General features: G+C 41.9%; 1 protein-coding gene across 5 annotated transcripts in view; it reads right to left on the bottom strand.

Annotated features, from left to right (window-relative positions):
- The window catches only part of FBXW7 (F-box and WD repeat domain containing 7), a 275,066-nt gene that overhangs the window by 12,586 nt on the left and 238,432 nt on the right, over nt 1-24,048 (bottom strand). For all 5 annotated transcript variants that reach the window (XM_074993174.1, XM_074993175.1, XM_074993173.1 and 2 more), the window contains 3 exons: nt 18,947-19,081; nt 14,316-14,439; nt 7,824-7,960 (listed from right to left, as the gene is read on the bottom strand). In XM_074993174.1, coding sequence (XP_074849275.1) covers nt 7,824-7,960; nt 14,316-14,439; nt 18,947-19,081 — 396 coding nt within the window. The remainder of the gene's footprint in view (nt 1-7,823; nt 7,961-14,315; nt 14,440-18,946; nt 19,082-24,048) is intronic.

Genomic DNA, 24,048 nt, shown 5'->3' with positions numbered 1-24,048 from the left:
ATGTCTATATGCACACTCTGTTCCTCTGTGGATCATCGGCTTCGGCATGACATTGTTGATAATGTTCTCCCCAGCCAAGCAGCGAAGCATCCACTGTAATTTGGCAAGGTGGTTGGTCATGGTGGAATGGAACGCCTATCAGAATGTTCTGTTCTTGAGTGCACCACTGCTTTTTGCAGTTCAGATACTTGTTTGTGAATCTGCCGTCTGCCGAGGTATAGTCAGTCAGTGTATGTAACCAGCAAAACGTAACTGAGCATCGGGGACAACATACGTGGTGGCTGCCATATGGCCAAGGAGGTGGACGAATATAAGTACAGGCACTGTGGGGCTGATCAGAAGCTCCGATATCAGGCTTTTTATGGCCTCATGATGCTGGATAGGGAGGTAAGCTTGGGCAGTTGTGGAATCGAGTCATGTTCCTATGAACTTGATGCACATAGTGGGTTCCAGCATCCATTTGGGCATTAATATCAGGAATCCCAGGTATTGTAGTACATATTTCGTGGACTGGACCATGGCTCTGGTGATGTCTTGAGCTGGTTCACAAAAGAGGCTGTTGTCTGGACATGGGAATACAGCAATGCCTTGCCATCTGAGGTCAGGTGAATACCCCCAGGGCTGCTGAAAGCCTGAAAGGCAGTACTTTGTATTGATCTCTTAGCACTAAGCACAGAAATCATCTGTGTGCAGGATAAAGATGACATGGAAATAGGCGTCTTGGAGGTCAAGAGCTGCGAACCAGTCCTCATTGTCCAATGCAAGGATTATAGCAGATAGACTGGTCATTTTGAAATGCTGCTTGAAAATGTGTTTGTTCAATCACCATAGATCTAGTGTGGGTCTCCAGCTTCCCGTCTTTTTCTGTGTCAGAAAGTAGTTCAAATAAAAACCCCTTTCCTGGTGTTGGTTTGGAACCTCTTTAATGGCCCCAATTTGCAAGAGGTGTAGCACTTCAAGCCATAGTAAGTTCTTATGAGGGAGTTCGTAAAGAGGGATGAGTGTGGAGGGGATGTTGAGATCATGGAAAGAAGAAGAATAGTGTATCCCTATGATGTCCAGGACCCATTTGTCTGTAGTTATTGACATTCACTGATGGTGAAAGGCAATGATGGAATATTTGTTCATTCTGCCCTGGTTCAGTGAGCTCTCGACCAAAGCTTCATACCTGCTGCTTCAAGGCTGGTGGAAGGGCAGAGGGGTTGTTTGGGCTTTAGGCTTCTGGTTTTGCTGGTATTGAAATGGTATTGCCTGTAAGAGTACAGCTCTAGCCTTCATCGACTTGACCAAGGCTTTTGACTTGGTCAGCAGGGATGGTCTGTTCAAACTGCTCCACAAGATAGGCTGTCCTCCGCGGTTACTGAAGATGATCCAGTCATTCCACGAAAACATGAGAGGAACCATCCAATATGACGGCGCATTATCGGATGCTTTCAGAATCAGGAGCGGCGTCAAACAAGGATACGTGCTTGCTCCGACATTGTTTGGGATCTTCTTCGCACTCCTCCTGAAGCATGCCTTTGGATCTTCAACAGAGGGCATCCTGCTGCACACAAGATCCGATAGGAAACTGTTTAACCTTGCAAGGCTGAAAGCTAAGTCTAAGGTGCGAGAAGTCCTCATCAGAGACATGCTGTTCGCAGACAATGCTGCTGTAGTGTCTCACACAGAAGACCAGCTTCAAAAACTGCTGGATCGGTTCTCCAAAGCGTGCAAGGACTTTGGACTTACCATCAGCCTAAAGAAGACGAACGTACTCGGTCAGGATGTTGCTGAATCCCCATCAATCAGCATTGACAACTATACGTTAGAGGTTGTCCACGAGTTCGTTTACCTCGGGTCCATCATCACTGACACCCTGTCGTTGGACACTGAGCTAAATAGGAGGATCGGAAAAGCAGCCACAACTCTGTCCAGACTCAGCAAGAGAGTATGGAACAACAACAAGCTGTACACTCACACCAAAATGCAAGTCCACAGAGCCTGCATCCTCAGCACCCTCCTTTATGGCAGCGAGACTTGGACCCTGTATGCCTGCCAGGAAAAGAGGCTGAACGTCTTCCACTTGCGCTGCCTCAGGTGGATCCTTGGAATATCATGGAAGGACAGAGTGACCAACACTGCTGTCCTCGAGCAAGCTGGAATCCCAACCATGCACACCCTCCTCCGGCAGCATCAACTCCGTTGGCTTGGCCACATCCACAGGATGAACGATGGAAGGATTCCAAAAGATATCCTGTATGGTGAGCTAGCCTCTGGCAAAAGTCCTCCCAGATGCCCCCAGTTGCATTACAAAGATGTCTGCAAGAGAGACCTCAGAGAGGTAGACATCGAGCTGGACAACTGGGAAGATCTAGCAGACGACCGCAGCAGATGGAGGCAGGGGTTACACAAGGGCCTTCAGAAGGGCGAGTTGAAGATCAGACAGCTAGCAGAGGAGAAGCGAGCGCACAGAAAGCACAATAAGGACTTGCCAGACACCCACGACATCTGCAAGAGATGCAGCAAGGACTGTCACTCTCGTGTGGGTCTTTATAGTCACAATAGACGCTGTAAATGAAGTCCTCAATTGAAACTTTAAAGGGTGCGATCCATAGTCTATGCAGACTGAAGGATGCCTACTACTACTACTACTGTAAGAGTGTCTGGTAAATGGCTTGTCTTTGTACCGTTCGTATGGGGTGTATCTTCGCTTCCTGGCTGGGGAAGAATAGATTCCCAAGGTACATAAGGTGGTTCTTGTATCGTTGCTGGAATGAAGGGTTTCATTCAGGTTTGTTGCAAATAATTTCAGTTTATCGAATGGCAAATCTTCGGCTTTGGCCTGGAGCTCTTTTGAAACGCTCGCAGCCTGGAGCCATGATGATCTTTGCATGGTGATTGCTGGTTCTAGCTGCCATGTCAGCAAAGTCCGTTGCCATCTGAATGATGTCTTTGTTGCAGTGTGGCCTTCTTGGACTATAGCTTCTAGGATGAATCGTTTGCCTTCAGGTAGATAAGGCAGAGAGCTTGGAGTAGTTATCGAAATCATGTTTGGCTAGTAAGGCTGAGTAATTGGCTATATGCAGTTGTAGGGTAGCAGAAGAGTATATCTTTCTGCCGAATAACTCCAATTTCTCGTGTTCTTTATTGGCAGTGGTATTCTTGTACAGTGAGGACCTTGATCTGTGATTGGCAGCATGTACTATTAAGATGTTAGGCTGTGGATTCTGAAATAAAAAGTCCATGGTCTTAGCTGGGATGAAGCACTTTCTTTCAGCCCGCTTGTTGGTTGGGGAAGCTGGGGCTGGATTTTTCCAGACGTCATCTGTGCCTCCAGTATAGCTTCATCCAAGGGAAGAGCTACTCTTGCTGCAGTTGAAGGATGTAGATTCTTTAAAAGTTTGTGCTCACCAAATTACTAGAGAAACAGCAAAATTTTTCGGCTGAGTACCACTGTTCTGAATAGATCTTGAAATTGTTTAAGATCACCTACAGAAGTTGGATGGATGGATGAAAAGGCTGCAGCATGGGAGACAGCCGATTCAGCTGGTGGTGAGTCGGGGGCGGGGGGAATTGTGATTCTGTATTGTCCTCTCCCTCAGACTGGCTACAGAGGTTGGCAAGGGGAGGGATGAATGATGTTGTTGTCCAGTGGAACATGGTTGTGAGTAGCTCCTAGTGGGACTAATACAACAACAGGGCTGGATGCATTCACAACATAGAACCACGTGGTTTGTATGGGTGGTGACGATGACAACGGTCCTGGTGGTAACAGAGTGCCCAAGTAATACTTGGAGACAAGTGTCTCAAAGAAGGGTGTTTCTGTAATGAAAATACCTGTTGAACCTAGCAGAATATGGAGAGAGAGAGCTTACACACAATTGACTAGCTCTTGCAGGTGATCGGTCTCTGTATAGATCACCTTGACAGTAGTATTGCTGGTGCTTGTCCACACTGCATCTGTGAAATGCAGAGTTGGGGGTTTAGTGCATCATCCCCCTGGTGACTGGATTACAGGGTTAGGGCTAGTGTTGTTAGCCAGGAGCTTGCTGGTTTTATTCCTAGCCCTGCTTGGTGCTGCAGGTGAGTGCTGCTGCTGTGGAGTGCTCAATAACAGTTCCCTCGGTGCCCAAAGGGAACACAGCACTGCGCATTGATCAGGCACCAGTGCTGGTAGAATCTCAACTGGTGCCTGCTGCGTAGAGGGCAGGGCAGCTCCCACTGAGTCTGCTGATGCCAGTCCCAGCTATGGTGCCACTGGAGGAGCAGCAAGTGCTGCAGGGTTTGAAGCTGGCTTGGAAGAGCTGCTCTTTGAGTTTAAGGGGGCTAACACTGCGGGCTTGGAATGAATGCCCGAGGTGCCTGGTTTGTCACAGAAGGGACCTCAGGAGGTCATCTGGTCCAGCACCCTGCCTAAAGCAGGATCAACCCCAACTACATCACCCCAGCCAGGACTTGGTCAAGCTAGGTCTTAAAAACCTCTAGGGATGGAGATTCCACCACCTCTCTAGATAAAGCATTCCAGTGCTTCACCCAACCTACTCCTTTCCTTCTGTAACTTCAGAACAAGGAGCAATGGTCTGCCATCTGTCACCACTGAGAACAGTTTCTTTCCATGTTTTTAGAGCTCTCCTTCAGGAAGTTGAAGGCTGGTATCAAATTGCCCTTCACTCTTCTCTCCTGCAAACTAAATCACCCCAAATCCCTGAGCTCTCCTCATTGGTCATGTGCTCCAGCCCCCTAATCATTTTTGTTGCCCTCTGCGGAACCCACACCAGTGCATCCACATCCTTTCTATACTGGGGGGGGGGGGGTGCGGGGCAGGGCAGAACTGGATGCAATACTCCAGATGTGGCCTCATCAGTGCCAAACGGGGGAATAACAACTTCTCTAGATCTGCTGGAGTTGTTTCTCCGAATACACCGCAATATGCCATTAGCCTTCTTGGCTACAAGAGCACATGGTTGACTCTTATGTAGCCTCTCATCCACTGTAATCCCCAGGTTCTTTTCTGCTGCACTGCTACTTAGCCAGGCAGCACCCAGCCTGTAACAATGCTTGGGATTCTTCTGTCCCATGTGCAGGACTCTGGACTTGTCCTTGTTGAACCTCCTCAGATTTCTTTTTGCCCAATCTTCTAATTTATTTTGATCACTCTGGACCCTATCCCTACCTTCCAATGCACTTTCCCCTGCTTCTAGTTTAGTGTCGTCTGCAAATCTGCTGAGGGTGCAATCCATCCCCACATCCAGATTGTTAGTAATCCTTGATCCAGGCATGGGGGATTGTTTTGAAAGGCACTGAGCCCCAAGCGGCGATGGGGAAGCGTCCCTGACAGCAAGGACACTTTCCACTGGCAGCAGCTCCATTTGAGGCTAAAGTACCTTTTCAAACAGGAGCATTTTAAATCCGAGTTCTCTTTCCTTTCTTGCTCTGGCTGTTAAACTTTTACAATCAGAGCAATGTTAGGGGATGTGTGATTCCCTGAGGCAGTGGACACATTCGGAGTGTCTGCCAGAAGCTGGCTTGGGGTCCCAGCACTTGAAGCATTTTTTAAAGCCTCCTTAAGACATCCGATCAGTTGGATGTTGATCTTTTGTTTCTTCTCTGTTTTAGTTGTTGATAAGCTGTTTTCTTCTTCTTTTTTATCTTTTCTGAGAAGCCCCCCTCATCAGGAAACTGACTAGTGCAAACTGAAACTGACCGGGGGAGAGAAGTCCCTGCTCCTCATCCTTCTCTCTCTCTCTCTTTTTTTTTTAAAGACTATAGTGGAGTAAACATGTATTTTTTTATATAAAGAATTAACTATGTACAAGAGAAAGAACAAGGTAGACGCTAACTAAGTAAACTTAATTCTGTCTACAGATCCTGAGGTGAGAGGAGAGCTGTTACTCCATGCGCAGCCAAGGGCAGAAAAGAAGCAACTGAGGAGAACAGGGCTGCATGCGATACCCTAGTGGTGCAAATGGCACATACCAGGGTGGCACGAATTCAGCCCCACTCATGACTGTTATGAAAGATCTCTGTGCTGTGGGGATGGGTGAGCCCAACAGCTACCAGGCAGCACCCACAGGGACAGCACTCGAAAAAGAATATATATTTGCATGTTTATGGATTTGAGTAATATTTTTCAAAAATGGCATTTTCCATGTTTGATTATGGAAAGTTGTAATTTGTTTTACTACAGTATATTTAAAATGAATTCCATCAGAACATGCAAATTAAACAAAACATTTTCTACTTAAAATAGTTGAACACTTTCAAAAATATCTATTGATGCAAAATGGGAAACTGGGTAATGTCTGAAGCTTCCATTTTAATGATTCCAGCATAGCATAACATGACAAAAGATGAATCTCTGTTGCCAGAAACACAGAAAGTTTCAGTCATATACTCGAATAGCAAGAGCTTTTCTCACCTGTTTTTCTTCTGTATTGTTTAGTTTCTGGACTAGAGTACAAAATTAAGAACAATTACAGACTTTCTCTAAAAAGAACAGCATAAATCTCTGACGGTTGTTATTTATGTATAAAGGGCAGCCAGACACCATCAGGCTTAATGATATGATTGTACAAATAAATCACATTATGAGGCTATAATCTAGTACCAGTATCATTAAAATGTGGGCATACTCTGCTATTGTTACAAGGCTGAAATGAAACTATTTTAATCAATATTGTAGTACTTCATTTTTATTTTTAAAGGCAATGAAGTCTTAAAAAGGAATTCAGGCACCTTGTTTTTAAAAAAGTAATATAAACATATAAAAATAAGACATGAAGGGAAAACATCAATTTATGTAATAGTTTCACCTAATCTAAAAATATATTAAGCCCATGATTAACTTTATGCACAGTTGTTATTAGTATTGAAGAGCATGGAACAACTTTCATGTGTAAACTTATCAGTATAAACATTTCAGGAATGAGGCCACAGTGAAAATGTAGTTGCAGGGTGACATGGCAGTAGGATTTGACTTGTAAAGTAGCAACAATATTTCCATTGCTGACATGATGCTGCAGTGAGGGATACAAACCTATACTGGAGAGGAGAAGGTCAAGGAGTTGAACTATCCACAGATGACCTTTCCCAACCACACTTGCAAAGTTTTCACAGGCTGGATGAACTTAAAAATGAAACCAGAGTGTTTGAGTGCTAGGCAACACTGGACGTGAGTAGCCTTTTATTCTGAGCTCCTGGGAGAGATTTTATAGGAATTGTAGCTCCCCAAGGCTGGTCTACTGTGGTCTAACTAAGGGACTAGTGATTCTCTGAGGATTATAAATTGTACCTTATGTTTAATATTTTACTTTATCCTGTGTGAAGAGGAGGACTTACGAGGAAGTGATCCTTCAACCCAGCTACCACTGGGGCCCATGGTAGCGGGTGGGCCAAGGCTTAAAGGGACAACTACAGAAGTCCATCTCTACAGGGAACTTAGCAACCTAACAAGATTGGTGAGCTGCTGGAGTGCTAAACCCATGGCATAGAAGTGAAGAGGAGGAAAAACTGGGAGGAAATCCATCTGTAAAGCCTGCCACCCAACATTAGGAGGCATTGGTGGAGAGTGTTCCCCCTTACAGGTGATCAGAAGTTTTAATTTGTCTTACAGCACGATACGTAGCAGCATACATAAAATTTATGTAAAACATACCTGATCTTCTCTGATTAATTTTTAAGTTTAGAAAGAAATTTACAAAAAAGTGGTTAATATCCTCTTTTCAAGTTATTTTAACACTTTTTAAATGTCAGAAATGATTTGGTTTGTACAAAACAAAGCAAGCAGTTGATGGGCTGATTCGACTGAATTCTTGACATGTATACAGTTCAGAAATGGTTACCTTAGGAGATTTAAGTTCTCCTCGCCGCCAGTTAGTATCAATTCTATGCTGTCTGATATAAGCACTTTTCCATGGGCTATGTATGAAGCCTGGTTTTATAACTTTCCTTCTCTTGATATGCAATGGTTCGTCAATCCCTAAAATGAATTTAAAATAAAAAAAGGTAGACTTGTTAAATCTTTCATAGTGTTGCTAAAGATGGATTACATAGCCTTTCAACACAATTTTTCTATTAATTTTATGTTCTAGTTTTTATAATCAAGAGCGTCATGTTGTACCCAGTAAACTGTATTACAAAGCTAAGAATATTACATCAACACTATTACTTTTGTCAATCAAACTTGTAATATCATAATACATTATCAGCATAGGTTGACAAAATCTATTTCTATAAATTAGCATTAATTATATTACCTTACTTTAATTCGCCATGAATTAACTCTCATATCAACTATTCTACAGTCTTATCCAGGAAAGATATCAGACTGGATGGGAATGAATTTACCTTTTTAAAAATATTGACACATTGATTTTCTTCCAGTGTCATTTTTGTTGTTCCCAAATACAGAATATTGAACATTTCTGTCTTTCCAGCATTAATATTAAGCCTACTAATACTTTTTACTAAGAGTTTTATTGTTCCCAATATATTTATTGTCCTTAACTCTGCTGGTCATATGTTTTTTGTTATGTCCCTTACAGCTTCTGATTTCTATTCATTACTATCCACTTCTCTTTTATACTATTTGATATACTTTTTGCCTCTTACTGCCTTTATTTCTCATCTAACCCCCCCTTTTTTTTTTAATTAAATCAGTACACACATGTGTGGGATTGTGGAATTTTGGAGCATATTAATGTGGTCTGAAACACTTCCCAATTATCATTCACATATTTCTGACTCAGTTCTTCCTCACAGCTGATCTGGATCAATAGTTTTGTTTTTTGTGAAACTAGGCCTTTTAAAGCACCAACTGTTTACATTATTGGTTGGCATGTTATTCTATATCCGCATGATAAATGTGAGCAAGTCATGATTAGTTGAAATTAAGCTACCATTAATCTTCAGGGAAAATGATCAGTTCCTCTTTATTTGACAAGACAAGACAAGGTCTCATAAAATTTCTCCCACTTTGAATGCAACATTTTCTGAGTTAAGAAACTGCCAGAAATTCCAAGGACATTATAATACTGGTAGCATGTGAGCTCCAACATATGTCACAAACAGAAGTTCCAAAGGATCCAATATATTTTCTTCTCCACATTATAAATAGATGAGTAAGGAACTGATCATCCTGCTTCCAGGTACGGTTTAGTGGCGTGTAGTAGACAACGCTTAATACCTCATCTTGTGCTCCATCTGTTAGGATACTGATCCATAAGTTTTCAAGATAATTTATTTTTTCTGAGTTAAGAGGAATTTGGAAAGAGGTAATGTCATTTTTGACAGAGTGCCACTCCCCCAGCCCTTTCTTAAATGGATTAGGAGCATTGATTTTAAAATAGTAATGAGAGAGATGATCCCACCAGATTTCATTAATGCCAACTAGATTGAATTTAAGATCATAAATGAGCAATTCTAATGCTCCATGCTCCAGCACTGGTGTACAGGCAATTAAAGAATTTCTTCTCTTCATATCCTTTGGTTCCCTTGATTCATTCTGTTCTCAACATATCAATTTTGTGCTAAATGACTACTCATCCTTCCTCTTTTACTCTTCCTTTTTGTTATTAGTTGAGTGGCATCCTGACTTCTCTAGCCAGCTTGTGCCTGAGGAGGTTGGTTTTCCTTCTACTGAGATGGAGGAGGTGACTGAACCATACAGCCCTCTCTCTCACAAAAGGTGAACCAATATTCTACAAAAGGAAACCCTTTCACCCTATTCCACTTTAGTCTACAATCTTCTGCCTCTGTCTTCTTTCAGTTGTGGGACAGAAAGGATATGAGAGAGGATAGCTTGAACATTTTTTTCCTTCTTCAGCATGCTTCCAGGTTTCCTGAAGTCATCTTTCATCTGCGAGATACCACACAACAGTGACATTATTGCCAATATGAACCATCCATGGATCCTTGTCCATTGACTTCAAAAGTCCTACATAATCTTAAATATCGTGGATCCTGGAAGCCAATATGCCAATCTTTTGTCCATTTGTCCTTTGCAGAATGTTCATTTGATTTTTCTGAGTATAGAATCCTCAACAAGAATGGACTGCCTCCCTTGGCCAACTAGAGAAATGTTTGTGGACAAGCTTTTTAAAAAACAGATTGGACCAAGCATCCGTCCACAAGTCTGTCACATACAACACTCCATGCCCTTGGACCTGCTGAACCTTCCGAGATATCTTCCACAGTTCCATGTCAGGAATGTCACATGAATTGGAAACTTCTAGCTGTGTGAAATTCCTCCTAGATCCTCTTTTCTCAGGTGGCCACAGCCAATCCATTCTTGCCTGTATAGAATGCTGCCATGACTTCTTGCCCCTTATGAATGGCTAGGCCTCCTTTCTGACTTCTCCCTCTGTGTCCTTGTTGGTGTTTCTTCTTTGAACCTCACAATACTGATGTTTCATGATCTTGGCTGTCTAGAAGCTCCACAGCTTCTGTGATTCTCAGTTATGTCTCTACCTGCCCTCCATTTCGAGAGTCTTCTCCTCAAGTACAACCACCAACTTCCACTTCATGCATAAAAAGTTCTTTCTGACTTCAAGCATAAAAGAAACCATGACACGTCCAACATAGATCACTACCTCAGTTCTGTTGCTGATCATCTTGAAATGGCAAGTAGGAGCAAACCTGGAAGGAAAGCCTCTCTCACACTCTTTCTAAACTCCTGTTAACTCCTTCTGTGCACAGCTCTTATACTCTGTTTAGCAAATTTCCCTGATTAAGACCAGCTCTACCCCTCACCACCAGGGAGCAATTAGACCAGTGGTTTTCAATAATAATCCAAGGATTGCCACATTTATGGTTGTGATCCTTCCATATTTGCCACAGACCCACCCCCCACTCGAAATAAATTTCCTCCCCCAGAGCCAGATCCTCCCCCGCTAACTAAATACCCTCCCCCTCCCTGCAAGACAGGCAACCTTGCCCCTCCACCTTCTCACTGAATACCAGAGACTCACCAGAGCTGTCACTGCTGAAGCCAGGGCCACTGGAGTGGCCAGCACCACTGGGACTTCAGGATCCACACCAGGGCTGCCAGAGCAGCCATGGCTGCCAGACCCACGGCTAGTGGAGCTGCATCGGGGCTGCCTCTGCAGACACGTGCTTGTCGCACCAAGCAGTGGGGCGCATGCGTAGAGCAGGTGGAGGGCAGCCCATGGGTGAGGCTCTGAGAAGCTGCATTTAAAGGCTCCCAGAGCTGCACGCGGCTCCAGAGCCCAGAACCGCCACACCATGGTGTCCTGTTTGCCACAGGTGGCCAGTGGTGAATGTATTGGACACCGCAGAAGTAAACACTCAGACTTCACGTAATGTGTCTGATCTAAGCAATATGTATCAGACCTATATGGCCGTCGTCAAGGCACCAGCACACTGACCCATTTCAGCTGCCTACACAGGGGCCCATGGTTCAGATACACTATCTATACCAAAGGACAAAAAGTTACATCCCATATATGGACATTTTAAGTCCAAATAAATGAGGGTAGCCTTCTAAATTAGTTTTATGAGAGAGCTGGACCATTTTATCAGTGTGATCATCTGACAGGGCTGCATATGGTGGAGAGAGGCAGGGCTCAGTAACCTCCAGGTCCATTTCTGGTTTATGTCTTACACTCCTAAAAGCTCATGCTTTATCGATCAGGAATGTATTCCATCCCCCTCCCCCCCGCAAGTATTTGGTTAAAAAAAACCTTGCATATTCTTCCTCTGAAGCATCAACATGACTATGACTGGAGATGGCAGGTGTGAAACTGGGGGTGGAGGGGTGGGGGGCTAGAGCAATGGTGTCTGGGCAGGAGTGGGATGCAGGAACAGCCTGAGGGTGGGGTGGGGGGTTTGGGTGAGAGTTGCATACAGGAGTGGGTAGTGAGTGGGGGATGGGGTGGGAGAAGGGTGCAGGAGCAGACTGGGTATGGGGGTCTAGGTGAGAGGAAGAGTGCAGGAGGGTTTATGGTGTGGAGTCTGGAAGAGGGGGTAAGGGTGGGGGTGAGAGGTCTGGGGACAGGAGCAGGGTGGGTGTGGAGTCTGAGTGGGGTCTGGGCAGGAGGGGATGGAGGGCTTGGGTGGGGGTGATGATCTGGGAGGGAGGGGATAGCAGGTCAGGTTGGAGACTTGAGGTGGGAGGGAGGGTACAGGAAAGGGGTGGGATGGAGGTCTGGATGGGAGGGGTGCAGGAAGGGTTGAGGGGCACAGGGTTTGGTGCAATGGAGGTACACTTACTTGCTCATCCCTGGAAGCACATGGCTCTGTGCCCCCTCCCTCTGCTCCCAGGCCAGGGCCAGGGGTTCCCCACCCCTGCTCTAACTGACTGACATAGACGCAGTTGGAAGATTCCTTCCTATCAGCTCAGAGTGGCAGTGAACTTGAGTTGTGACTTCTTTTTTAAACACGGGGCCGCAAAAGTGCGGGCCCACCTCGGCCTATGGATGGGACACCGCTCCTCAAAGTAAAAAAAAAAAAAAAACCTTACAGGAGAGATTAGCACTTTCATGAATACAGTTGGCAGTAGAGAGAGGTTGTAAGGGAGCTTTCTTCATTGGTAGTGGTCCAGGTCATCGGTGAATCTCAGCAATCTCCTATGTGCATGATAGATGCTATGTGGAAATAAATGTCCTTTAAACTAAGAGCTGCAAGCCAGTCACCCTTGTTCAGTGAAGGGATTATAGAGTCCAAGGGGATCATTCTGAATCTCAGTAGGAAAATAAAGACATTTAGCTGTCTGACAGCTAGTGTCAGCCTCCTTTCTTCTGGGGTTGAAGAAATACCTTGATTAAAACTCTTCCACTGTGCTGAAGAGGTATCGGTTCTCTGACTACCAGATGCTGCAGGAGGTCTGTGTTTTGAGAATGCTCTTGTGAGACAGGATTACTCCTTGAAGAGGGGCAGGGAAAGGAACTTCACCGGGTAACCATTGGCAATTAACTCCAGAACACATCCATCTGATGCTCTGAGATGCCAAGCCTGCAGGTGAAAAATAGGGTACGGGAAGAACTGGAATGGAGCCTCAGTGTGCACTGGGAATCTTCAGAGCTGTACTAACAGACTTCACAGGCTCAGCTTCGGAAGAAACAGATGTTGCACTCGTAGGGGACAAACTTCCCTGGGGCAGGAGAGGAGGTGGTTGTTGTTATTGTCACTGAAGAGTCCAGGGGAAGGATACGCAGTTGTTGAAACCCAGGATGCTGGGCATACACTAGGCACCCCCTATGAATAGGAGCTTTGATCAAGTGGGGGAACCTCTGAAATACTAAAAAACAATTAAAACTATTTACAGGTTAGCAAAAGCATGAAGAAGAAAAATGCTGGCTAATATCATGAACACACTGGAGTTCTGTCTTATGCTATAAAAAGGAAATGGAAAGGCAGTAGGTCCAAGTCACCCTGTATGCCTTTGGTTTGAAGCATGAGGAAATAAGGAGGGCAGGCATGGACCAAAGGACACTGTTAACAGAAATCTTCTAGTCAGATGCATGAAACATACAGGCACCTAGAGTGGAATATGTACACACACCACAACTCAAAAGAATCCATGTGTTCCCTTTTCATGCAAGTAAAAATAGATGTACATATTTTCCAAACTCTCCAAGGTCTTGTTTTCAATCTGGCCCTATACAAATCTATTATCTTGCCAGTTTCATAGTGCTCTTCCCAAATTTTACCAGCTTTGACTCTTTACAGGGATTCTCCCATGCTAGTGCAGCCTGCACCTTCTTTTGTTTATGGAACCTCTGTGCCTCTATCTGAGCCATTAAATTACCACTTTTCTTCAAGATGAACCTTGAAACCACCCTGTTCGTTTAGTCTACAATTGGTACTAGATCATGCTGACCCGTTTTTCCTCATTACTACATCATTCTATTCTCTCCTTGTTATATTGCAAGAATACTTACTTGTACCTTTACAATGTCACAATTCAGCTCCTTTTGGTCTCACGGTACATCACTATTCCTTTGTTTGTATGAACCACTGTACTCAAACCCTTTAACACATTCTTTTACTCTCCCTGTAAATGCGGACTGTTCTGTGACCATTGCTATGAAAATTAAACCTAAAATGTAAATATTTTACAGTGTATATACTGTTCCAAATGGATAATGCATATATACCATTTTATAGACACAATATTTTTAAAATAAACTACTGTTAAATGTTAATATAATGTTTTCTACCCCTGCTTCAAAGATACTTATTACAGAGGTCAAAGCATTACTAACAAATTTATACTCAACTAAATTTCCTTCTCAAAATTTTAAGTTTCTTACATAAATGAAGATGAGTCCTCACACTGCTTATACCACTGTATTAACATTTTTGCTTAGCCTTACCCTCTTCCTTGCATTTCTCTCTCCACAGAAGGTTATCTTCAGCCAGAATTCTCCAGTAACGGCATGTTTGTGCTGCTTGCAGAAGGTCCTTAGGTTCCAGGAATGAAAGCACATACAGTGCCAGCTGTAAAGAAGTAGGAGAGTACACTCTTCTCATTCACAGAACATAAAAATTGAGATGCAAACAGTTAAAATAGATATAATAAAACAAATGAAATAAAACAGGTCCAGAAGTACTACAGAGCTACAGTACATTCCTATAGAAGCAAAACAGCAAGATCTTATTAAAATTATTTTGCTAGAAAAATAATTTTAATAATACCCTTTCCATGCAAAAATATCATTGGAAACATTCTCTTTAAGAGAAAATAGGTGCCAGGTAGACCACTGACTATTATGTGACAGACCTAGAAGATAAAACTAAGTTATGGTAGTAAATTATATTTCATTACCATATATATTATTTTGCGGTGTCCATCTGGACAAGATTCTACGAGGTGTTCCCCCCCGACCCCTGTATCAGCTCCAGCAAGCATGGGGCCTGGCCCATTCACTTTAGATGTGTATTACAACAATTTTCTGTCTAAAGAACTTTCTACCAGCCCAACTTCAGCTTGTTTTGACTGGAGCTCTAGTTAATAACTAAGATTGCTATAAAAGCAAGGTTAATGTGAAATTGATTTGACATTGCAAAGAACAGCAATATTTGCAGGACCAGCGGGAAAAAAGTGCTTCCTGAATGAAAGTTAGCAGTCAATAAAAACTGAAATCTAATTAAAAATGTACAAAGCTTGTACATGGGCACCAAACTAAATAAACGGCAAAGGCACAGTTTTGTGATTCCTCAATACATTTACGAAGTTAATTTTTGTAGTAAAAACAGTTTGTGCCAACAGAAACAAATGAACAAAAAGGAATTTATAAAGGGGTGGGAGGGTCGCACTCAGAAAGGAGTCACCAATACAATAGTTAGAGAACCACTGGGCTAGAGCCAGGGCTTTGGATCCTTCCACCCTTGCGGTGATGTCCCAGCCCCACAGCCCAAGCTTGGTGAGCCCAACAGCTGCCATAGGCCTAATGAGGGAATTTAATTGCACTGCAGACATATATTTTAACACAAACAGGGAGGACAGCACAAATATAAGAAGAGGGAAGGACTGTTTGCAGCTGAATTAGTTTTGGTGCTCAGTTCTAAGGGCATCTGAGATTTAAGCACTGGTGATACTATTAGATGTATCCAGTCTTCCAAACTGTAGGAATGATAAAGTGCCTACTCTCCTTTTAAAATGTAAGATTCCCACTCTTCCCAGTTTCCTGTGCTTCTGAACTGTGGAAGGCTTTGGGCTGCATTTCTAAGAACAGCACAACACATTCTGTTCCTTCCCCCAGAATATTGTATTATCTATTCTGCACAAACAACTGAAGGATTTCAAAGCAGCAGCTTGCACAAAATATGAATGTCAATATTAGGTATATGCACTGTGCCTATTTAGTTTTTATAGCACATATTCCTTCCTGGCAAAAGTAATCCAAATTAACCTCAAAGCTCAGCTATGACACTTTGAAGGTATGACACTATGAAGAAACTATTCTAGCATAGAAAAAGAAAAGAGGGGTTACAACTATCTAAAAATTAAGAATATGTAGCTTATGTTGAAAGGAATGTTGGTGAATGGAACCTAAGAACAGATTTAATACAAATGAAGAACATACTGAACATAGTAAACCATCTAACACCATAACATTACTAATAATTCTTTTAAAAGGGCAGAAAAAGAAAAATCCATGTTTCTACCAAGAATATCTCTTAGCTAATAAAGTAATTAAAACTGGAAGAAAAAAATTGACTAGGGAACAAACTAGCAGGTACTGTACAGTTGTGCTGGTGGAGATGCACCTGCGGGCAAAAAAAAATCTGGAAAACAGATATGATCATCAAAACATACACTGATGAGACGACTATATGTAAGAGTAAATCTGGCAAATTAGTGAGAGACAATTCACTAAATAACCAAAGGAAAATGTGGTTAAAGAAAACCAAACTAAGCTCAAAGAACTCAAATGACTTACAGTAGATGGAACGTATCTCAGGCTAAGTCTACTCTATGAGATTTTAAGGCAGTTAGCTCGATATTACTGCATGACTCTCTTCACTATAAATACCATTAGTTCGATTTAGGGAGCGCTAATATTGAGATTACAATATTGCAGTTACCTGAGAGATATAGCATCAAGCTCAAATTCAGAAGTTTGATTAAAGGCCAGTGTGGAAGTGTCACGTCTTAAAACTGAATTTATTAGCCTCCAGAGGTGTCCCGTATGTAACCCACAATGTCCCTCAGTGGTCTGCTGTGGCCACTGTTCTCCAGTTAATTAGGTAACTGGAAGAATGTGAATTTCAAAACGAAACCAGGAAGCCTTTGGCTGTGGGCTCATGTTTGTATGAGACCCTGAGAAATGTCTTTCTTTCTTTGGTATTAACACTGTGAGCACATCTACCCATTACAAATAGCCCCTGCAGGGAGTTTGTGGCTCTGTCTCTATACTTGTTAATTTTTTTTCTGTGCTTCCTGGCGTCAGCTGCCATCCCGCAACACCACGTGGCAACAAGTCTGTGGTGGGGGTCGTGCTTGCCTAAGACCCTGGGAAACTTCTTCTCAGTGGTTTACATTTGTGCACCAATGCTCTTCCCTCCTCCACAGGCACCACACAGTATGAGTCTTTCCTTTGCTCAGCCACATCATGGAGGTAGCCTCCAACCCCATTAAGGGTTGCGCCTGCCATTCGGTGCTGACCATGCTGCCAGGCAGCCCCATGTCATAGATTGCATGTGTTTAGGGCTCCAAAGGTGGGAAAGATATTTGGGGGCTTGCTAGCAGCTAAGATACTCGGGGAGTACCACCTCAACTGGCTCCCCACTGAACACTGGCTCCCCACTGAACACTCCCATGCCCATAGCTTGGGACCACTGGGGCTTGCTGCTGCCAGGGAGAAGTCTCCCGCAACAGCTAAGATACTTGGGGATGACCACTGCCCCCCCGCCACTGAACCCTCCCACGCCCATAGTGTGCGGCCATTAGGGCTTGTTGGCATTGGGGAAAATCTTCCACCAGCAGCTAAGATGCTCAGGGAGGATCACCTCAACTGGCCCCCCACCGAACACCCCCACACCGACAGCATGGAACCACTGGGGCTTGCTGCCATTGCGGGGGAGTCTCCCTCAGCAGCTAAGCTACTCAGGGGACTACTTCAGTTACTTCAAGAGTCCAAGCAGCTCTGCAGCCACAGACCAGAGCACACACCCCTGCCAAAAATATTCTCAGGGTGGTTTTATATTTCAGTTATAAAATTTTTGGCTAATATCTATTAGCTGTCTTCATGCTTTGACCCCCTCAGAAACACGGGGAAGGGGAGGGCTAGTTGAGATTCCTGTTTGCGTTATAAGTTCAGTGTATGATATTTCACTGTCATCACCCATGTTCACAATATCTGTGTCATGAAGGGGAAAGTCAAAAAATCTTTTTCCCTAGACTTTTCTATTCTCTTTCTTCTAACTTTGAGAATACAGACTGGGCCCCTGTATTATTTTCAGGGATCACATGCAGTGATGAGAGGTGGGACATTCAGTGGATGGCCACTTGAGAGCACAGTTTTGCACAGAAGCAATATAGTACACCGGAAAACCACAGACTCTCCCCATCAACAACTCTCTTTTCTGAAAAATTTTCCTATCTTCTCTTTCTTCATGCTTGTCAGGGTCTAGTTTGTATTATTTTCAATGAAGTCAAACATTTTTTTCCCCTAGACTTTTCTATCCTCTTTCTTCTAACTTTGAGAACACAGTCAGGGTCCCTGTATTATTTTCAGGGATCAGCATATTTTCAGGGATTGGATGCAATCATGGGAGGGGGTGGGACACTCAGTGGACAGCCAGTTAAGAATTCAGCTACAGAAGAAAGACATTTCTGTAAATTTGTTTGCAGTCTGTGTGGCTGCCCTACTTTTTTCTTTCTTTCAACGGGAAAAATGGATGTTTGCTTAGCACAGGAGGGCAATGAGGAAAATGCAACGTGGGAAGATGATGTCAAAGACCAGCGAGTATACCCAGAATGCTATGGGGATAAGGGAATTGTGGGATAGGTTCCCACAATGCACTAGTGCAACAGTCGATGTTTACCAATTTGAGTGTGGCAGCAATGACTCAACTTTGTAAGGAGCAGGTAGGAGGTAAGGATGGTCACATTCGAACTTATTAATTCCAGAATTACAAAATTGATATTAATGAAGTCAAATTTATCTCATAGCCTCAAGAGTTGAAAGACGGTCACTGGGACAGAGTTTTTTGAGGATTTTCAAGTTTCCTAAGATGTAAATAAGGCTCTTCTGAAAACCCCACACAGTGCCTAAATATCTTCAAAAATTTGGCCTTTAGGTCAGAAGCAAACATTAATTTGAGAATTGCATTAGTAAGATATGGCAGTGTGTCAACATGGTATCCTCTAACACCAATTAATAGTGCTATACTGACAATACTGAACATCACAATTCGCATGGAAATGTAAGATGATGACAGCTGATGTGTTACATTGTCAAAGAGCACCCAGAGCCCCGCATTAACTGATAATCCTCACCTCTTTGGGGAGCAAGGAAATAAAATCTCGTTGAAACTGGGGCTCTATCACTTGCATCATGTGTTTCACTTGTGTTGGTTCACAACTGTCAATGAGTTCATCTAAAGCAAGTAACTTCTCTGGTCCACTCCAGCTCTATGAGAGAGAAAAAATATGTCCAATGTTTGTATTATTTAGGTATACAATATATATAAAACTACTCTGCAAAAAAGTGAGTATGCAGGGCACCAAACAACAGTATATTGAAGCATCCTACATGCAAGTAAATTACCCAAACAAAATAATGTGTTAAAGTTTTTGTGATGATCATTTTAAATTAAGCAAAATAAAACTGACGAAAAATGTTCAGAATGCAAAGAAGTGCCAGTAGAGAAGTGTATGTATCGTATAGGTGGGTTTGATCTATAACAAAAAAAAAAATCAACATGAATAGTTTAAACTGTACATTGTTTTAAAACCAGTTTATAATATATTGAGTGTGACGTGATTACTGCAAGAGTTCTCACTCCAATGAGTAGTCAAATCAAATGTCCAGTTTCAGCCATCAAAATGTTACTGTTCCATTAGAAACTTTAAATAGAGTTTGGGGGAGAGAACCAAATCAACAACTACCAAGTGACAACTTTCTCTAAAATACATTACTTTGCTTATTGTCCAAAGGTTACTACTGCTATATGTTCATCTGCCACAATGTTATATTTCAGAATCTGGGCTGTAAACCAGTATTTTATTTTGTAAACATCAGTTTACTAGGTAAACAGGGAATTTTGACTGGCAATTTTCTTACTTCACATTCTTACTAATGGGCATCATAAAATTTGATGACTTTAAATAGGCACTCATCTGAGAGTACAGCAGATTAGCAACCTCATTTGCAGAAAAATTAATAACTGAATATATGGCATATCTGACAAGCATGTCTTTCTCAAACTCATCTGTGCTCCACAGATTTTGATTTGTTATGCTAAAACAATTTCAAGAGAAAAAACAATAGAAAGAGATAAGAGATTTAGCCATCAAATTAGAGCAGGGACATAGTCTCAGAGAGGAGAGAAAATGAAACATTTTTAAAGCAGATTCATATTCCTGTTTTTGAACACATGGGTTCTTCTATAATGGCATACACAAGTAAAATAACATATACCAATTAGACTACAGTTGAAAAGGTTGACTGAAATCTGAGAAGGTATGAAAGCTTAGAATTAAGATTTCTATGCTACTTTAACCTGTGCCTAGAGACCTAGATTTTCCATATTTTGTGTTATTGTTTGGATCTAAAATTAGGGTACCTTCTTACTGATTATGCACTGCAATGCTTAGACACGGTGAGGCAAACTAACGATAGCGCGCAAGCCATAAAGATGAATAATGTGTGGAATAGTAATTTACTTCCCTTTATGATGTAAAAAGTTGTCTCTGCAGTTTTAAGATTTATTTAAAGTAAATCATTAGAAAATTAGTTCCTGATTTCACACTTGCTGTTGGAAGACACTGGCAAGGTTATAGTGATCCTGTCAACAGCTTTTAGAGCTTTACAAGAGGACTTTTTCAGTTGGAAGTCTCTCAATTGAAAACTGTAAATTGTACTTCTGAAAAACCTTTACAGTAAAGTAGACAGTGTACATACACAGCAACTGCTTGCTCATCAGCTGCATTAAAATAGTTTTGGTTTTTATTCCAAGGCACTAATAGACATTATCTAGAAATTTAATCTAATCTTTCAAACTACTTTTGAATTATAGGAAAATAAATGGGAAAATACACTGAAGCCGAAGTATAGTCTCTCTTAATTTCCAAAACTATTCTACTCTAGTTTTGTTAGTAATTAATATAGTAAAGTAATTCAAAGAACTTGAAAATCAAAAGTTTGTGCTGTGGAAGACGCTTGCTGTCATTGTAAATTAATACAATTGTTAATGAACCCTAAATTCTGATGACACTATTACATATCACAGTTAATATTTCTTACTCTTATCTTTACTGATAAAATGTAGATCTAAATTAGGAAGCGCATACCACTTCCCTCCCTCTCTCATACACACCCTTTGAAGGGAAAACAAATTTTAAGACAGTGAAATCTATTTCTTCAGCTTTATAGGATGGCTAGAGGCAACAACCTCAAGACCCTTTCAAAACAATCAATTGCTAAAAGAAGTTTACTCTAGGGAGCTTTCCCAGTTAATCTTTCATGTTTTTAAAATAATCTGGTAGTATGAGATCTCTGAGGAAGAATATTTAGTGTGAAAAATTTTGTTAGAGTGAGCAATCCTGCCAAATAAATACAATTGTACATGTAAATGGACCAATGACATAATTATCTTCCTTAGGTTAGCATCTCTGTGATCTATAGATTGACCTGTTAGAGCAAAAAAAAAGCATTCAGCACATTCAACAGAGAGGGCAAGAGTTAAATATGTGTTTGTATAAATAATGTCAGTGAACCTGTATGTAAACTAAAAGGTAAAGTAACTTTGTTCCAGACAGTGATGCAAATTTTCAGACTAAAGAGATCTGAAACACTTGGTATATAGCCCAGAGACTTTGGTTTACTATCTTTAAAATGCATACTGTTACAAAGGCTAAGTTATAGATTTTTCAATATGTTTGTAAAATTTACATATATGTGTCTTGAAAACTTGTTTTAGATTAACTATGATAATAATTTTAAATTTTTTTTGGGTGGAGTTTATTTTTCTATTAAAAATTAACCACCAGATGTATTTCTGCTCTGCTTGTAGACTTACCAGGGATTCTTGTGGCTGAGAAGCTCAAACGTTTTATATTCCTAAAAATAATCTAGGCAAAAGAGCTCCATTAACCCACATACACATTGGTGGGAATGTGAGCAAATAGGCTGTGATAACTCACGAGTCAGGTAGCCTTCCAAATATGCTCTTTAAGGACATGGTTACCTAGGTACATGTATACAATTCAGCTAAAAACAAAAATGTAACAACTTAGCATGAAAAAATATTTCTTTGCATCTAAAAAAGGTGTACAAATGTAGCCCAAACATACTGCAGTATTCTGTTCTTAGTAGCTCTGTGTACTTGTTTGCTTTAATTAGAGTATATTGTACTGTAATAGCATATGTTAATTGAATAATGCATTGCAGTAGATGGTTGCTGAATACAATTTTACTCTATGGCAGAAGGTACTCCATGTTGGGCCCTTCATATCTGGACTTGCTGGCATCCTGAACACACAGTCAAATGATGGTGGCTCTCGTTGCCACTACTCTTGATGGGATGGGATTGTCTGTCCAGGTATTGTGCTCCAAACACTGCAGACGTGATGCTGGAAGGTGACACTTGAAGGGGTTTTCTGTGTTACGCATTTCAAGACAGTGAACAAAAGAGCAAGATATTTTGTTTCTGACCTTAGAAAAATGATGTGCCACTCTGAAAGTAAATCCTTTTCTGATGACAGTGACATTGTGCCAAATCATGTCAAGAGTTTCTCTGAGAAGGAAGACTACATTTCCATTGACTATTCACCAGGTTCACCTTCAGATGAGAAGGAGCTCATGTTCAGCCCTGATATAAGACTGGCAGAAACACAGTTGGGGACAACTTCACCAGTATTCAGCTTCCTGAAGATCTACTTAATTTAACCTATGCTGGAACAATCCAATGAAACAAGCCAGATGTATCCATGTTGCAGCAGAGAAAAACTGCAATTAGCGTTCAGGTGTATTGGGCCACTTACCCTACCTTTCTATGTTCCAAAGGAGGACATGTTGGTAATAAGAGTATCAACGATGTATCATGACAAGGGTCTAGGAGGAGACAAAAAAACTCCACATAATTCTCCATTACAACACTAAAAGTGCTGTCAACAATAGGGACCATCTTGCAACAATGTACTGTGGTCTCAGCGGGATGCAAGATACAAAGGTGGCGAATGGTTCTTTTCTTCAACATGGGTTATGTTGTTAGCATCCCACTTTCCTTATCTGAGTCAGCACTGATCCCGTTGGGCACCACACTCAAACAAGACCAGGTGCTTATGTCTTGTCAGTCTAGGAAAATGATACAAAGATGCACGTAAAAAGAAAACAATCCTTGATATCCATCCTCTCACCACGCCCATCAAAGCAGCACTCTTATTCCTCAGCTGCTATGAAAAAAAAAACCAGATACCATGGGATCACACTGCAGATTTGGCAGTGGATGCTGCCACATTTGCTCAAAGTCTTTTGACCACAAGAACTGCAAGCAATGTGGAGAATGTAGTGAATTCGTATGTACTGACCACAGCAAGTCAATTCTGGTGTGTGTAAATTGCATGATGGCTCACACTAAATGAGACTCCAGCTACTGCTTTCAGTTTGTTAAAGAAATGTTCAGTCCTCCCCACCCCCCACCCCAAAAATGAATTGTTAGCTTCACTTTCTCCTTTGTTTCCTCCCACTCCTGTTTTTTGTGCCTATTCTACTCCTGTGTCATACTATGAAGTAGCATTTAAATAACATTAACACTGTAATAGTAAAGCCCAGCACATGGCCAAAACCACATATTATGGAGTAGTTGGGTGGAGGCTCCTTACTTTGCTTGTAAACAGGCCCCTTCATTTGAGCATATTCATTCTGACCTGCTAAAGGTTTATCTAGGTTATTACTTTGTAGTGTGCTGTTTAATCTTTTTGTGGTTGAAAGGTGTGTCTTACAAAGATTCTTGAAGATGGAGATGAGGTGCTTTTTCTGATCTTTTGGGAGGGTGAACCAGTATATTGGTTTTGCTGTTGAAAACACTGCCTTCACTTCCTTCAAGCCTGTATTTGGATTGGATAAAGGTAGAGTACAGGGCAAAATATAACTGTGTTGACTGAAGGAGGAGGGCATTCTTTGATATGATGTGGACCTGTCCAGGTGATGCTTTTGCGCACAAAACCCGGAACCTTGAAGTGGATCTGAAACACAGTGGAGGTTGTAGAACACTAGCATGATATATGGTTTCCACATGAGCATCTTGTCTAGGGATAAAGGTACAGAAAAGTGAAGAAAACGAGAGAGGAAGTGACAAATGTGTGAATTTCTGTGGCTAGCTGTGTCTGAAAATGTCTTCTTACAAGCAAGAAATGGCAGAGTCTGGACACAATCA

This window comes from Carettochelys insculpta, chromosome 4, assembly GCF_033958435.1.
Source record: "Carettochelys insculpta isolate YL-2023 chromosome 4, ASM3395843v1, whole genome shotgun sequence".
Classification (NCBI taxonomy): domain Eukaryota; kingdom Metazoa; phylum Chordata; order Testudines; family Carettochelyidae; genus Carettochelys; species Carettochelys insculpta.
The sequence above is the reverse complement of the archived record's forward strand: the minus strand, read 5'-3'. Positions and strand labels throughout refer to the sequence as shown.